This window comes from Poecilia latipinna, unplaced genomic scaffold, assembly GCF_001443285.1.
Source record: "Poecilia latipinna isolate Pla-1442-1.1 unplaced genomic scaffold, P_latipinna-1.0 Scaffold622, whole genome shotgun sequence".
Taxonomy (NCBI): Eukaryota; Metazoa; Chordata; class Actinopteri; order Cyprinodontiformes; family Poeciliidae; genus Poecilia; species Poecilia latipinna.
In genome coordinates this window covers 62,122-78,651 of record NW_015113238.1, presented here as the reverse complement: position 1 = coordinate 78,651, position 16,530 = coordinate 62,122, and the positions used below count along the sequence as shown (strand labels likewise).

The 16,530-nt window shown below is 39.9% G+C and overlaps 1 protein-coding gene and 1 long non-coding RNA gene across 5 annotated transcripts in view; one reads left to right on the top strand and one right to left on the bottom strand.

Moving 5' to 3' along the window:
• Positions 1 to 560: 560 nt before the first annotated feature.
• Positions 561 to 16,530, bottom strand: part of ccdc141 (coiled-coil domain containing 141) — a 24,376-nt gene continuing 8,406 nt past the window's right edge. The window contains exons 5-23 of one of the 4 annotated variants that reach the window (XM_015043248.1): positions 15,204 to 15,297; positions 14,879 to 15,012; positions 14,571 to 14,741; positions 12,666 to 13,955; positions 12,443 to 12,562; positions 12,252 to 12,374; positions 11,541 to 11,735; positions 10,891 to 11,064; positions 10,663 to 10,812; positions 7,543 to 7,683; positions 6,876 to 7,064; positions 6,608 to 6,791; positions 5,500 to 5,612; positions 5,262 to 5,411; positions 5,058 to 5,185; positions 4,460 to 4,709; positions 3,836 to 4,152; positions 2,370 to 3,743; positions 561 to 991 (exon numbers count right to left, since the gene is read on the bottom strand). In XM_015043248.1, the coding sequence (XP_014898734.1) occupies positions 805 to 991; positions 2,370 to 3,743; positions 3,836 to 4,152; positions 4,460 to 4,709; positions 5,058 to 5,185; positions 5,262 to 5,411; positions 5,500 to 5,612; positions 6,608 to 6,791; positions 6,876 to 7,064; positions 7,543 to 7,683; positions 10,663 to 10,812; positions 10,891 to 11,064; positions 11,541 to 11,735; positions 12,252 to 12,374; positions 12,443 to 12,562; positions 12,666 to 13,955; positions 14,571 to 14,741; positions 14,879 to 15,012; positions 15,204 to 15,297 (5,484 nt within the window). In that variant the 3' untranslated portion in view covers positions 561 to 804. The remainder of the gene's footprint in view (positions 992 to 2,369; positions 3,744 to 3,835; positions 4,153 to 4,459; positions 4,710 to 5,057; positions 5,186 to 5,261; positions 5,412 to 5,499; positions 5,613 to 6,607; positions 6,792 to 6,875; positions 7,065 to 7,542; positions 7,684 to 10,662; positions 10,813 to 10,890; positions 11,065 to 11,540; positions 11,736 to 12,251; positions 12,375 to 12,442; positions 12,563 to 12,665; positions 13,956 to 14,570; positions 14,742 to 14,878; positions 15,013 to 15,203; positions 15,298 to 16,530) is intronic. The other 3 variants (XM_015043251.1, XM_015043250.1, XM_015043249.1) reach the window with 3 other exon arrangements.
• The window catches only part of LOC106954031 (uncharacterized), a 5,032-nt gene continuing 4,468 nt past the window's right edge, over positions 15,967 to 16,530 (top strand). The window contains exon 1 of the long non-coding RNA XR_001426291.1: positions 15,967 to 16,214. This is a non-coding gene — a long non-coding RNA (uncharacterized LOC106954031). The remainder of the gene's footprint in view (positions 16,215 to 16,530) is intronic.

Sequence of the window (16,530 nt, the reverse complement as noted above, 5' to 3'; positions counted from 1 at the left end):
GCATCTGTGACTTTATGTAACATCATTTTTAACCCAAACACACAGCAAGCCACTGATGGACGACCCAGCATCCATTTTGACTTGAACTTCTTTAAGGAATGCTACAGGTATTTTGCTGGTAAGTGACATTTACAAGTGTGAGTTGAAAAGTGGCGATTTTATTCTGAGTTGTTAAAGGGTTTGACCTGAAACCTGCGTCTGTCTTGTTGTCCTCCTGGATCATCTTGTTTTCGTCTGATTTCTAACGATAAGCATTGGAGATTAAATTAAAAAAATAGGGACTGAACTGTTTTTTTATATCTGTGTTTTATAAATGGCGCATTTCCATGATTTTATTTTAAACTAACCTGTTTAAACCAATAAAAAGCCTTGTTTGAGCCAAAAACTTGTCATTTTATTAATTTCAGGAGCACAGAGAATTTTTTTACAGCTCTTTTTAAATTAAAGTCCCATTTAAACAGTAAAGAATCACCACAGATGTTGGCGATCAGAAGTTACGCTCCAGCTGCTGCTGTGAGAAGAAATTAAGCGTATCTAATAACTATAAAATCAAGAGACTAGTCTTTCTTTTTTTTTCTCCAAAGTTTGTCGTCATGCTTGGTTTAATATTTTAAAGTACTACAAACATTTCAAACCAAATTACAACACATGAAAGCTTGGGTTTACAGTCAGTTCAAAATTATGAAAATGACATAGAGGTCAAATAAGCTAAAGGCAGATTGACCTTCAGCTCAGATTAAACTGATTCAGATAATATCTGATGCATCCAGCAGAAATAAAAAGGTCAGAGCATAACTGCTTGAGTCAGAGTAAAACCAGGTAGAGCAGCCACAGCAGGACACAGAGAGTCCCAAACCAGGTGTTCCAGTCCTCCATGATGGTGTCCAACGCCTCCAACATCAGCCATTTATTATCAGCACCACTGCTGCTTCCAGTCAACAGCTGTAAGTCCTGATCCTGGTTCTGGTTCTGGTCCTCTTCAAGTTTAAACCTGCAGTGACCATGACAAGAGGTCAGACAGCACAACAAGCAGCTGCTGCCCCTGATCACATGTGAGGGAGTGGAGGGTTATCTTCAGTCTGTTACTGTGTGCAAAACAAGCTCACTCTGTGAAAAGGCAAACTGGTGTTTATATCGTTAAGTCTGTGAAAGATAAAGTCATAAACATTAAAAAGAGGCAAAATCAGGCAATGATTACCTGCAGCAGTTTCACTAAATTTCAGATATGCCATATTAGGGTCAGTGTAAATTGAAAAAAAAAGTAGTAAATTTATGTCAAAAAGAAATTCTAGAGAAAAAAAACAGAATAATTGAGCTTCAGAAGTTGAACATTTTCTAGAAAAAAAAATTACATTTTGAGATTAATCTTAGAAATTTTCTAGAGAAGAACTTGGACATTTGAGTTTCTAAAGTAAAATATTTTTCACTTTTGAAACTCAAATTTCCAAGTTTTATTCTTATATATGCTATTCTCAGGGTAAAGATCATTTATGCCACTGAACCATTGTAATATATGTAGATGTTCGTTCTTCAACAAATTAAAAAAGCAGAAAATTAGCAAAAACGCTCTTGTTTTTATTCAATATAACTGGTTAGGAAGGAGCATATTTAAATTTCATTTATTTGTTTCTTTTTGGGGGAGGGGAGTCATATTTTAATTATTTTACTCAATGACATGAGCCATGAACATCCCATTAAGTCGACCAATAAATCAGTCATGTAATCGGTGGTGGGCACACCTTTGCTAATGTGCTAATCATGGAGTTCATTTTTTGCCTAGCACTCTAGCTAACTTTGAAAATGTTTAGTGCACTTAGCTTCCCCTGAGCTAATTTTTCTGAATAAACTGAATACATTTTCTGAATAAATTAAATAAATTTCTGAATAAAGTGCTAAATTACTTGGCTGTTTTTCAAACTTTAAGTAATTTAGTTTTGGCTGTTGACTGTTATTTTCTGACGACGTGTGTTTTCTAACCGAATCCCTACTATGGTCGAACAGGCAAAATCAGAAACTGAGTTAGCAATAACAACAATAAAACTGATAACAAATAATTACTTCCTGAAGTTACAGGTAGGTGTACAAAGGTAAAGTTTATCATGCTAAGAGCAATTTACTATGTTTGACTTCGTATCAACATGACTGAATTTAGCGCTTTAGCATTAGCTTCCATTCAATATCTAACACTTCAGTGTTAGCAGTACTAATGTTTATGATTACTGCTTTACAGTAGTAATCAGTACATTTTAAAATGATGATTATGATGTCGTTTGTTACCACAGATGAAATTTCTGCTTGTTTTTGAGCAGAGTTATTAATAATCTGATGAAGCTTGAGTGTTACCATGGAGCTGGTTGTAAGCTACCCACCGAGTGAGCCTGGGCTCTGGGTTTCCCATCACCTCCACCTCTAACATCACTGGACAGCCCTCCATGACGGTGGCTTGAGACCAGGGCCTGGTGAACAAGGTGAGGCCAGGTTCAGAAACTTTTCCCAAAGGAAGAGACTCTGATGAGGGCTGAGGAAGACGAGCAGAAGGAAGAGGAGGCCCCTGGATCTGGGGAGTAAGTCTGATCTCCTCCCGGATAGCCAAGGGTTGACAAATATCAGGATCTTGAGATAGTGTTAGTACATGAGGTGTAAAATATGGAGATGTGCCATGCAGGTTAGCTGGATCAGGTGAAATGTGGGTCTGAGGCTCTGGGTGGGGAGGAGCTGAATTGGGACTCATGCTGGAACCATGCACACACTGCTGGGTGTCCTGGAGAGGGAAGACTGTCTGAAGACCCTGTTTGCTGCAGCAGATACTGGTGTTGCTGATGGTTTTAGGCTGTGGAGGGTTTTGGATGAGGTCTTCAGGTGGATCTCTGGGACCTGTGTTTGAAGTTTTGTTGGTCTGTGACCTGCCAGAAGGCAACGACTGGTTGAAGATGCTTTGGGTGACTGTGGCAGCTGTACTAATACTGCTGTCTTTAAGTGTTAAAGGTACATCCTGATCTGGTTCACTTTTGGTCTGCAAAAAGGTTGGATCTTGAGATGCTGAACTTTGGGGTTTTGTTGTAGAAGGTTCTAGAAGGTTATTATCTTGTGGTTGGGTTATGTCTTTATGGGGGATAGTGTCTGTAACACCGGACATGTGAGAAGACTCTTCAAACTTGGGGACTGGATCAGAGGAGGGATTGAGTGTACTTTCCTGTGCAGAGTTGCTGCAGACCATTGGGTTGGTAGAATGATTCCCTGAAACACATGACTTGATGTAAATGTTTTGCTGGGAAACTAAACTTGTGCTGATCTTAGTAAGACTGTCTTGTTGAGGTGTTCTTGAATTTTTGACAGACTTCATGTCATGATGGGTATGACTTGTACAATGATGAGATTCAAGTAATTCCCTCTTTTCAGGAAGGATACTGTTTGTTTTGGTGTAACTAGGATGGATGTTCAGAACCTCAGTCTCTCCTTTAGGAATGTTGTGATTGTGGAGACTTTTGTCTGAACCATTGAAGGACTGCAGATGAAGGCTCTGACTCAAATCCTGTGTAAGGGTTGTGCATGGACATCTCTGCTTTGGAGAGTTTTTAACTTTAGAGCAGTGTTTGTTGTTGTACCCATGGACTGGGTTGTCCAGAGAGAGGTCAGAGGTAGACTCTTTGGTTTTCAGGATGGTGCACAGAGTACTGGTAAAAAGTGTTGTAACAGGAACTGTGGATGGACTTGGGTTAAAGGATCTGGACTCTGACCTGAACCTGTGGTACAACAGAAACATCATCTTTCATCTGGAAGCATTAATGAAGTAGACCTTTGATCAAAGACCAGAGTGAATGTAGATCAAACAAACCTGGTCCTGCTGTGTAGTCTGACTGTAGGAGCTGGACAACTCTCCATCTGACTTGACTCTTTATGTTGTGGGACAGAATCAGTTGTAGTTGGTTCTGACTGGGCACAGCATTGGTGGCTGACCTGGCTGATGTGAACGCTATGAGAGCTAAAACAGAAACCCTCCTCAACATCTGACTGGAACATGTTGGACTCTGGAGTCTCAGCCAGCGGCGGCAGGGAAATGTCGTCAGGGGACGCACAATCGTACTCATCGTTGGAAAAACAATCCTCGGTCGTCACGTCTGGTTGATGGAGCTCCACATGTGGAGACGTTTCCTGGGTAAAGAAGAAAATAATTTAATGTTTTATAATATATTTGTCTAGACTGTTTTAAATAATGGTTAGAAAAATGCTCTGGATAAGTAATACAGAGGTATCTCAGCAGAACCACTGTAGCGTAACATGACTATAAATACCGTTGAAGTCTACCTTCAAGCCACAATTCCCTTGTCTGTCTGAACAAAACTCCATTATGTGATGCTTTATATTAAATACTACAAGTTTACCTGAGCAATCAGGGCTTTTTGGTGATATATAGCAGCGTATCATCAGCATGGAGGTGAATATTGCTGCTGATTCTAACCTGTAGTGAACTTGAGCCACAGAAGTTTGAACCGATGTGTTGTTCCGCTCCTTCCATTTCCCTAAGAAACTCTTCCTGGTCATCAGGAAATGATGGACCAATGGCAGACTGAGAGGGTGGGGCTTGAGGCTCAGAAGCAGCAGTCTGTGATTGGTTGAGGGCAGCTTGAACCTGCCGCTTGGCATCCACAGGTGAGCTGATGGTGAGGGTAGAAGTGAAGGAGGAGGTGAACTTCTCACTGTGTAACTCTCTGAGGTTAAAGACAATAATGTGAGGCAACACCAGTTTTAATAGTTTCAAACTGATGTTTCAATGATTTCTTTAAATCTCCAGTTTTTATTGATAAGCTGAACATTAGAGACGTGAAACATTTTCAGTTTTTATTCCAAAACGTCTTTTTTCAATCAGCCTACCAATACCGAGGACATAAAGCTAATAGAAATGATATTATTACATTTCATTTTTTGTGAATGTTCACAAACCCAGGTGGATCAGTTTCCTCTGATTTGTTTGTGTTTCATAATAATTTGGATTCAAGCCAAAAAGAAGAAAAACTGAGAAAACGAAATAATCTACAGCATTATGTGATCCTACTGACCTGTTTGCTGTCGGTCCGTTTACCGCCTGAGTCTTCTCTGACGGAGGCTTCCTATTGGCTGCAGCAGCCTCCTTTCCATCGTTCTCTGTGATCAGTTCGGGGGTGTGGCCTGTCTCTTTAAGTTCATGCTGGAAATTAAATCTTTTTTGTCAACATCATAAATCACACACTAATCACCTCTATATTTGAGTTATTTATCTCTACCATATCAGCAGCCTCCTGTGTGTTGCGGTTATCCTTCTGCTTCATCCTGCTCTTTTCCTCTGTCTTCTCCTGCTCTTCTGTCTGTCTCCCTTGTTTCCTCTCTACTTCCTCCTCTACATCCTTCTGCTGTTGCTGTTTCAGATTCTCCAACTGAATTCAACGTCCATCACAAAGAACAAAAGAAGAAACATTATCGACCGCCAGATGTAAGTGGGATCTTTGACTGGAGTTTGTTCACCTTCAGTTTGGCCTCCAGCTCCATCAGTCCCTCACTCAGCTCTCTGATGGACTCCACCATCTCTGAGTGTTTACTGACCGTCTTCTCTATGTAACGCTGGCCCTCCTCCACCCCTGAAACACCAAAAATATTTAATTTAATTCCTTGCATGTTTCTTAAATTACACATTTTTTAACGCAACACAAGAACAGTGTGGTTCATAATAGTTGGAAATCTGAAATCAATTTCACTGTTGATCTTAAAAAAAAGTGTCCAAAAACTGAAAACAACCAGTGTTGATATTTATGGAGCTTTAACTTTTTTAAGAATAAAAACATCTGTAAAGTTGACAACTATCCTTTCAGTATAAGAGCAACCTGATAATTAGATAGCTGTCATTTCAAAAATAAAAGTGCATCATATATGCTAATTACATAATAATAATGCCAGAATAAAAGCTCCTTTAAGATAATGAGACAAAGCTCAGTCAAACTCAGCTGAATTTTCAGAATGAAAGCTGTTCATGAGGAAACAATACTTTCAAAATAAAAGCTTGTTTTCTGATTATCAGACCATTGTCACTTCTGAATAAAAGCTTCCAAGATAATATGTATAAAAGCTCAATTAGATTCTCACACAGCTATTATTTCAGAATAAGTGTAGATGATTAAGCAGCTGTTTTTTCAAAGAGCTTGTGGTATCTGGTAAATAAGTTGCTGTCAGAATAAACATTTCTGTAAGATGAAGACAAGGCAGAAACTGTTCAGAATTAAAGCTGATTATAAACTACTGCCCTTTCAAAATAAATGCTAAATAAATGATATTAGATTAGCTGTTATTTCTATGTAGAGTAGCAGAGATTATCTCCTTTTAGAATAAAGGTTCTTTTTAGTGTCAGACAACTGTCCTTTAACAATAAAAGCACCAATAAATTCATAACCAGATCAAAAATTTCAGAGACATTATGAAAAAAAATCCATATAAGCTGTACTTTCAGAATAAAAGCTTGTTATTATACCACTGTACTTTCTAAATAAAAGCTCTTGCAGGATAGTTGTCATTTCTGAGTACAAACTCCAAAGAGATTTTCAGAATAAAAGCCTCTGCCTCAGTAGTGTTTTCCACCCACCGTGCAGTCTGACAGCCAGCTCTGTGATTTGATTGATCCTCTCCTCCTGCTGAGGAACCGTTGGCCAAACAAACTTCTCAAACTGCCGGTAGAGAACGGAGACGGCTTCGGTGCTGCGGCACTCCAAGGAAAACTTCCCAACGCGAGCGATGGTGGCGCTCGCCTCCTCGCACCAGAAATGGTACTGTGGATGCAGAGCGACATGCAGCTGTACACCCACTAATCGATCAACTCTTCAATGATCCCAATTGATCGCCGGCAGTGATACCTCCTCCATGGCCTGCTGCAGCTTGCATGTCATGTCCAGGGTTTTCTGGTGCTCACAGATGTTTCTCTCTAGCTGTCCCATCTGCCTCTGCAGCTCGTTGACGGTGTCCTCCAGCTGCCGGGCCATGCCCGTGTTTTTGACCTCCGATCCCAGCCGGGCCGTCACACCATGAACGCGCTTCCTGAGCCCCTGCAGGACCAGATGGACCACATTTGGTCAACCCAATATGACAAGAAAAGCAGTACAGAAGGAGTTCCTGAAAGTTTCACTTTAATTTCAGGCTCAAATTTCCAGGCGAAACCATCAAAGAGGATCCTAGAAAATTCAAAGCAGTCTATAGATATACTCCAGAGGTTCCCAACCATTGGGAACGTCAAAGAGGGAGTCTCTCTTAGAGACACCTGCACCCCCTAATGGGTGGAGGGGCAACAGGTCTACAGTTCTGCTGTTTCGATTCTTGACTTTTGAGCTCTTTATAGAAAAATTATCTTCTAAATGTTATAGAAAAGAAGGAAAGGCAATAACTTTTCAGTGCCATGAAAAAGAAACTTTGGTTCCTCTAGTAATAAAAGCTGAAAATCAGTAAATGATTGAGCTTTGTTTTGAAGCGCTCATTGGACCAGGTGGGTCATATCAGGGTTAATTACCAGGTAAAACTCTGATGTACCTGCAGCTTCTCCTGGTAAACCTCCATCTGCTGCAGCTGGTTCCAGACTGCCTTCAAGTTCCTCGTTCGGTCGTTTCTCTTCAAGTAGTTGAACTTTGTGTTGCTGAAACGTTTTTTCAGCTCCTTGAAGGACTCACAAAGCTAAAAGTTAAAACAGAATATCAAACAGAAGGTTGTGAACAGACAAAAATCTCATTGCCTAAGAATAATTTTGTGCAAAAAAATGTAATGAGCAAGATTTGTATAAACCATAGACCTAACCTAAACTAAGCATATTAAATCACCTTTAATATTCAGATTCATAATGGTGTTGTTTGTATTTGTTTTTATAAAATATGAAGGTTATCTTCTGCACTGATTAAGTCAAGGTTTCAGTTACAGGAGGTGATTTGTCCATAAAGGCGACAGCTGCTTTGAGCTCACAGGAGTAAAGTTACACCAAACAACAGTTCCTCTAAGGCACTACCTGCTCTAGAAATAGATGATAAACACTGTTGTTAGTGCTGAAGCTCAAAGAAGAACCGTCGCTTTCATTTAGAGCGTAAATGTCCAACAAGAGTGTTGAATTCAGGTTAAGAAGTTCATTGTTTGGTTGGGGAACCCACTGCATCCGATAGGGATGGGTCATACCTTATCACAGTATTTTGTGGTATTTATTGAAATAATGAAAATTGACAATAAAATGCATTTAATACTTCTTTAAAGTCTTTTTTCAAAACTTCCCATCTGTTAAGTCACAACTGACATGCACCGCTACCTAGTAACCAAAGCTGAAATCCAGCAGCTTATCGCTGCATAATGTCTGCTGCAAAAGACAAGTGTTTTACTTTTCAAAGATGTACGATTGTATAATTGCGCATGTGTTTGCAACCATTTTCATATGAGTGTAAATGCTGAATTGGGGGGCGTGTCCGGCAGCAGCTTATTTGGATTTAAAGTGACAGAGGCCATAAGACAGATAAAATATCATCTAAGAATGATTTTGTGCAAAAAAATAAAAACAACCTTTCTGCTACCTGTTTGATTTTGATGCTGTACACCAAGTTTATCTCAAAATAAACAGTTTGCAATCATCTTGTTTTTGTGTGCTCCTCTTGACAACTCAGAAATTACCAATATACCTTTTGGAGAAACTGTTGGTAATTGTGGGTTATACTGAGTTCTCCTCTTCATTCAGGAGAATCAGGGGGTTCTGTGGTTTGTTTCTGCAGCTCCAGCCACTTTGGTCTTTGATGGGATTATTTCTGGAGCAGAGGAACATTTCTGTCTCGGCTGGGAGGAGCGGAGGTGTCCAGTGTCTGATCTGTCAGCTGACGACAGCTGAGAGAGACGGAGCCGACTGTCAGCGGAACTGATTAAAACCAGTGGCTGGACGGGTCGTAGCGACAGGGAGGGGAGAAAGGAGGCTGGGGAAACCCGGGGTGAGTCAGAGGAAGGAGCTCCAATGGAGCAAGGAACAGGAGAATGTAGCTAGGCAATTATCACATTTCTGAAGATTTAATTTTGGGTTTACATGGTTCACTGTGATGCCAAATTAAAACTGGGAAAATAAACAGTATGAGTATATATTCATGCCACACTTTTTAGATTTTATGTATGAAATCATTTGAAAACTGCTACAGAGAAAGTCATCAGAACATGTTTGTACTGGTCAGGATTAGCAACCAGTTTAAGTCCTAAACACAGATTAATGTGTGTTTGTGATAGTCAACATGTTGCACCAGATGCATGATGGGAAATGCCTGTCGTCTGGCTGGCTGTATTTCAGGAGTCTCTCCTGCTATGGCACTGACCCAGTATCACCAGCAAACCATCAGACTGAGTGGGATCCATTTACTGGTGAACATGTGTAAAAACCTTGAAACAGATTTTATTTTCAGTTGTATAATCAAACTAAAAAAAAAAGAAAAGAAAAACTTAGTTTATGATTCTAATTTTTGTAGCTTCTTTTTATCATTTCTCTTTGTTCAGTGAGGACGATGGTAATGGAGGTAAAATCATCTCCAGAGCTGAGAATAACAGCAGAGACTGGCACTTGGTCACCATAGCAACCACTGATCGATATTGGGAAAACATGGGATTTTATTTGTAACTTCCTCAGACAGATGAGAGTAAAACTGAGATTTAAGGTAATAATATTTCAGGTGGGTTTAAATTTGGCGGAGTATCTGTGATGCTGTGGGTCTGTTTGTCTTGCAAAAGCATGAGCTCTCTAACATATCAGGATATTTATAATACAAAAAAACGGAATATGATCAAATAAATATTAATTTATTTTAAGGATTTTTAATGTGCACCCAACACTTTCCTATCATACAGATATTTCCTATAATCTTTAAACAATGGTTGTTCAGATCTGCTTTACAGAAATGTGTTAAACTCTGATTTATGATTCAAACAGAACAAGGCTCCCAAACTCAACTAAACACTGCGATAAAACAACACGTATCAGGAAACTTAGCAAAGAATATTCACATAGATGCAAAATGTTGTAATTTTTTGTTGAAAGGCTAATAGTCTCACAAAAAATCCCAAAGATGACACAGTTTGACAAAGATGATTTAAATCTACAGAAAAACCCTGAAGTCTGTCACCTTAATTTAAAGTTATCCCAAAGCAGCTGAAGAATTAATATTAATGATTAAGTTTCACCACTTTATAGAAAAAACAGATGAAAACTGACCAGAAAAAATTAATTGAGAAAATAAATTATGATGCATTGAAAACAGTTTTTAGGGAAGTAATAAATTCCTGAGCTGAAATGTGTTTCTGAGTAATTATAAGGTGATGATGATGATAAATATTAACACAGCAAAGTTTATGAGTAGGTAATCAGTAGAAGTCAGATTTTAAATGAGAGAATGAAAGCTGACAGCAGCGCCCTCTGCTGGTCACTTTGCTGATTGACAACTTGTTAAGAGCTTTCATAAGTTCATAATTTGGATCTCTAGAGTTGAAGCTCCAAAAATAACAAAAGAATAAATTTCTTCTGAACATATTTAGAAAACAGATGGATGGTTAGAAACATTCTGACCGATTTCAGATTAAAATGTTTGATTTCTGTGGTATAGTTTTGTTTGGATGTACTGTTGCTCGGCCTGCTCTGAGTTGAAACCTCACCTGGGTGATGTCTTCATGCAGGAGGTGAGTCAGCTGCTCCCTTCGGAGCTCCTCCTCACATTGAGCTGCTTTGTTCAGCCAGGACTCACAGAGAGAGTCCAGAGACCCCAAACGGATCCCCAGCTGGTCCACCAGGAAACCAGCCCAGTTCTGGAACACCAAGAGAACATCGCTGATTGAAGTTTCCATCGTGTGATTCAGTAAAAACAGCAAACTAATCATTCATACGCTTTGTGAAACCGCAGTACAGATGTCCGTCTTCATAGTCGACGTGGTTCTAAGGAGGTTCTGGATCTGCTGCTGGGCCTCCTGTAATCGACTCAGCTCTTCTTCTTTGGACCCACGTAAACCAGTGCAACCAGTTAAAGGACTGGGAGGTTCCGACTGAAGCAGCAGCTCCAGCTGGACACAGAAAAATTAACATTAAAATTAGGCACAGGTCTCTGGAGTAAGTTGTCACAACATCTCGCTCCTACAATGAGCTCAGGAGATGTGCTGTTCTAACAGGTATCGGCTAATTCTTGTTGGCTAATCGGAAGGCGGGAGCTTGGAAACTACAGGTCAGAGGAGAAGCAACACCTCCGCTCCTTCAGACTAGCCAACAAAAATTAGCAAATACCTGGTCCCCGAAGGCGTGTTTCACAGTTTAATGGTTGCCATGGAAATCACAGGATTTCTCAAACATGCATGAAAGAATCAAGGCAACACTCAGGTATGTGTTTAATGAAAAAATAACATGCTGTAAAGTAAAAAAGAAAAGTCAATAATGCTGTCCCTTTAAATAAACATTTCTAACTCCATGTTATTTTTTATTCAATCTTTGTTAAAAAGGGCCTTTTTAAGATCCCACAGGATGCCGACATTTGTTTTCTTCTCACCTGTTTGGCTGTGAGATGGAAGCTGCTGCTCTGCTTCAGGATCGACTCGCCTTGCTGTATTTTGTCCCTCACTGCTTGCTGTAGCTTCAGCAGCTCTGATAGATCCTCGTCCATCACTGCTCCTCCCAGCCGGGCCTGGACTCCGCTCAGGTTCTCCCAGCTCCTCACCGTATTTTCCACCTCAACATCCAGCTGCTGTGGAGAAAAGAGACCAAACGCCTCACAGCATCAGTCGGTTCCTAAACGTCCCGAAGATCTTTAGGTTCATCTGGTTCCAGATTTAGAAGCAACTCGCAGATGTTCAGATTCTGGTGTCAGATTCTTATTCTTCATTTTATAAAAAAGCAGATTTAGTAATAAATTTTTAAAATAATTTTTTAATCTAATAAATAAAAAAAATAAAATAAAAAAGAACCAATTTTTTATTTACATTTTAAAATATTTATCTTTATGAAACAAATACAAAGTTAAAAATTTGTAATCTATTTTTTATTTTCTGAACAAAAAATGTATTGTAAAAAGAAACAAGCAATGTCTCTTTCTGTTCCTTACTATTTATTTTATTTAGTTACATTTTGAAATGTTTTATTTTTTTATTTATTTAATAAAATATATGTATAAACAATATTTTTTTATTAAAATTTTTATCTTATTTTATAAAAATAATGTGAATAAAACTGAATAAAATCCCATTCGTGAAGCAGTTCTTACCCTGAAATGTGGTCCTGCCTGTCTGAACTGCTCCAGCAGCCTGTTGGTCTGCGGTTCTGAACCCAGATCCATGCTGGTGCAGGAGTCCAGCAGCTCTGAGACACAGTTCAGGTCCTGCCGGGTCTGAAACAGGAGGTTCTGATGTCAGAACCAGTTCTCTGCTCCACCCGCTAACAGACGGAGCTCCATACCTTCACCAGTCTCTTCTGGTACCCGCTCCTGAACTCCTCCTGTTGCTGCTGTGCCTCCGTCTGTTGTTGCTCACCGAGTCGGTTCTTTACTGATACCGGGTCCGACCCAGATCCAGAGATCTGGTAGGTGCAGAAATTTACTTTTCAATGTATTTCCAGTTTCAGGGCTGGAATAATTAAACTGATTCTGGTTCTGATGGATCTACCCGAACCAGGGACTCACCTCTGGTGTTTTGGTAACTTCTGGTTCTGATCCAGGTTTTGCATCAGATTCACATCTTAGTGGCTCATCTGACCTGGATTTGGATTTAGTTTCCACCATTTTGGATTTCTGGCTCTGGTTCCCAGCCTTCTCAGATCCAGATAGATGATTCAGATCCCCCTGCTGTGATCTGGTTTGGTTCTTCAGGTCCAATCTGGATCCAGTTTGGAGGTCGGTGATCTCAGCTGAACTGGATTCAGGTTTCTCTGATCCAGATCCACGTTGCTGTATTGATGCAGACTTCAGAGGCGCTGTCCCTGATCCAGTTTCAGGGATGTTTTCTGGATTACATTTGAGCCCAAAGGTTCTGATCCCCTCTGGACCGGATCCAGTGGATCCGGGTTTTCCATCACACCCAGATGTCTGCTGCTGTTCTTCTGATCTAGACCTGGTTTTGAAAACTGGTCTGGGACCAGATGTAAGTAATTCTGGTTGAAGTTGGTTCTTTGGTTCTGATCTGAACCCAGTTTGAGAGTCTCTGGAGTTTTGTGACTCTGGTTCTGTTTTCAGGTCATGTTGTAGGTCTGAACTCTCACCCAAACTGGATTCAGACGGCAGGTTTCTGGTCTTTTCTGATCTATTTTCAGTGATTTCTCCTGATCTGGATCCTGGCTTCACATCAGGTTCACATATGTGCAGCTCATCTAATCTGAACTTGGTTTTCAGAACGGTTGTAAAACTGAACTGTGGGTTTCTGGTCTCCTTTGTTTTGGACTCCAGCTGCTGTTTGTTGGTCTTTTCTGTTCCAGATTGAAGCTTTAGATCATTCTCCTGCTTTGATCCAGATCCTGGTTCTTCTGATCTGGGTTTTAGGTCTGATCTGGAATCAGTTTGTGACCCAGATTCTGTCTTCAGCTTTGTGCTCTCAGATGAACTGGATTCAGACTGCAGGGTTCTGGTCGTCTCTGACCTGGTTTCAGTGGTTCCTCCTGATCTGGACTCTGATCTGGATTCACGCTCGTCTTTGATTTCATCTAATCCGGACCCAGATTTCAGCTCTCTGAAATGATTTAATCTAGACTTGGAGTTTGGGTTGAACCAGGAATCTGGTTTTACGTCTGGTTCTTGTCCAGACTCTTGTAATCTGGATTCCAGCTTCACATCGTCTGGTTCTTCTGTCTGCTTTACACGGTTTTGTTCTGAGGAAGATTTAATCTGGAAATCTGATCTGGATCCTGACTTCAACCCCAGATCTTTGGTTTGGTCTGATGTCGATCCGAACTGCAGGTTCTGGTTCAGTAGACTCTGGATCTGTGGTAAAATAATAATAAAAACTGATCAGTAAGGTTAAGGGGAGCATAAAGAACAGCTGCTGATTCACTGGGAAAGATGCGACAAACAGTGGATTGTTGGGCCATTTATCAGTGAAAGCAGATCTGCATCAGTGAAATCAAAGATTTAGGCTGTTTTCACACCTCACAGTCTGATAGATTCAGTTCAATTTGAGACCCCAACTGCAGTATTTGTTCTATTTTTAACTGGTGCGGTTCACTTTCACACTGCACCATGTCAAATGAACCAAACCCTTTAGTGGAACAGAATGGCCAGTACTATAGTCTGCTTCCTGCTTTTGGAGCGGTGTGCGTGGCGTTCATATACACGTTCAAACCGCACCAGATTTCACTTCAACCAAACCGAGACAGAGGTTTTTAGGTTTAGAGTTTGTTTTTTTTTTTTTTTTTTGGTCTGCATCAGTTTGATTAAAGCAGAATAAACAGGGCTGGTGTGAAATTATTGAACATTTCTTCTTTTTCTTCCAGTTTTTCACAGGTTAAAACATGAATTCTGCTGAAATCAGCTGACAGAACATCAAAAGGAAGTGAACTGATTTTAAATGGTCAATAAAAACAGAAATGATGATCTAACATCAAGACTTGCTTTTCCTTTGGACTCTTCCCTCAAGTTGAGAACCACATCTGCCTGCTGCAGCTGCAGCCTGAAAGCCTGGTCGGCCCTCCGCCTTCGGTCCTGCAGGTCCTCCACCAGCTGCTCCAGCCTCAGCACCGGGCCTCTGCTGTACTGGGAACACTGGGAACTCTGGGAAGAAGCATCAACATCAGTGAGATCAAACAGCAAATTGAGAAAACAGCTGATTCATTCTGTGTCTTGTTGGCTGATAAATGACAACATGGTGATCAAAAGACATCCTGCAAACAGCACTGTTGAACTCTGACCTCTTGCACATCTTCTTCATCACCCTGCAGTACTCTTCCTCTCCTCTGGAGGGCCTCGGTCCTCTGCAGCTGCCTGAGTCTTTGCAGCAGGATGCTGCTGCTGGTTAAAACCTGCAGCGACTTTCCCAGAAGATCTGCAGGTCAACATAGAAATCATCATCATCTCTGTCAAAAATAAACCAGATTAATCTGTTAAAACACCTAAAGTTCCTTTACTAGACATTTATCAACACTTTAAGCTACAAAAACATCAAATTAGATGTCAGAAACAATCCCTGATCGAGTGACGTTTTCAGATTAGTAAAACTAACATGAGCTCTGATACCTTTCCTCATGCAGTCGTAGGAGACCTGAACATCATCCAGTTTGTCTTCATTTTTAATCTGGAGATCCTCTAATCTGTCGATGCCAATGGCAAACTGCAGACAGAGAGAAGCACAGGAGTCAGACAGGTATAAACCTTATTATTTATGTTTTGGTTTATTTTCTGAATGAAAATCAAATCACTATTCAATTAGATGAAGAGAAAAGGGTCTGAGAATGGAGCCTTGTGGGACTAAAAAGAAAAGGGTGTAAAAATAATGCACAGAATAGAAACTGTCAGCAGAAAGATAATTAGCTTTTATGTGAATTAATCTAATAACAAAACAGTGGGGATAAAAAAAATGTTTCATTTTTGTTGTTTTTGGTTCAAAACTGTTAGCTTGTCTGATTGTTCTTAATGCAGAGAGATATTAGTGATGAGTCATTTCCCCCATAATTGGTTTGAATCTGAAAAATAATTACATCAACAATGCTTATTCTCATCCATCTCATGCTGGAAGAAGTGGTTCCTGTTGTCAGAACATTGAGTTTGGATGTGATAATAAAATCCTAAAAAATAATCTTACTTTCAAAACTTATTCAAATGCTTCAAATTTCATGTTTCATTTAATGTCTGAAACTTCTCAAACAATGCTCATGAAGAATAAATCACTATATGATGTGACATATAAGCTATAAAAAGAAAGAAATGCTTTCATTTTAGCTTTAATGAAAGCTTTTTAGATTCAGCTGCAAGTTTTTACAGTTTAAACCAGTTTAAATGCGACATGTTGACCGTAGTGAGCAGCAGAGCAGTAAAACGATCTAATCTCCAGGATTATTCCAGCTGTCCAGGCTTTCCTGATTATCTGTGGCTGCAAAATGTTCCAGACAGCAGCAGGTGTTTCTGGTGAAAAGGTGTGCAGCCAGCCAATGAAAACGGTCCAGAACCAAAACCGGTTCAGGACGGAGGAATGTGTGACTGAACCAAACGACCTTCAGCCCTGCTGGCTAACCACAGAGGAAGGTCACAGTAAGTCTGAAGTTTTCACCCCCTCAAAGACATCTTCTGTTTCTGTGAGGAATTCTGACACACTAAACTGAAAGATATGAGTAAAAATAAAATGCAATTTTCTAAGCGAAAAAGAAAAGATACGTAAACTAAATTAAAGAAAAAACTGCAGTTGAAGACATTAAAGATAACTCTGTTCTTATTTTCTAACATTATTCCTGAAGTCTAATGGAGCATATTTTAATGTTTTCAGAACATTGTGAGCCTTGTTTTTTTTTTTTTTTTTTTTTTTTTCTGTCTTTTTAAAACCCCCCTTTTTATCCCTTTTTACCTCCCA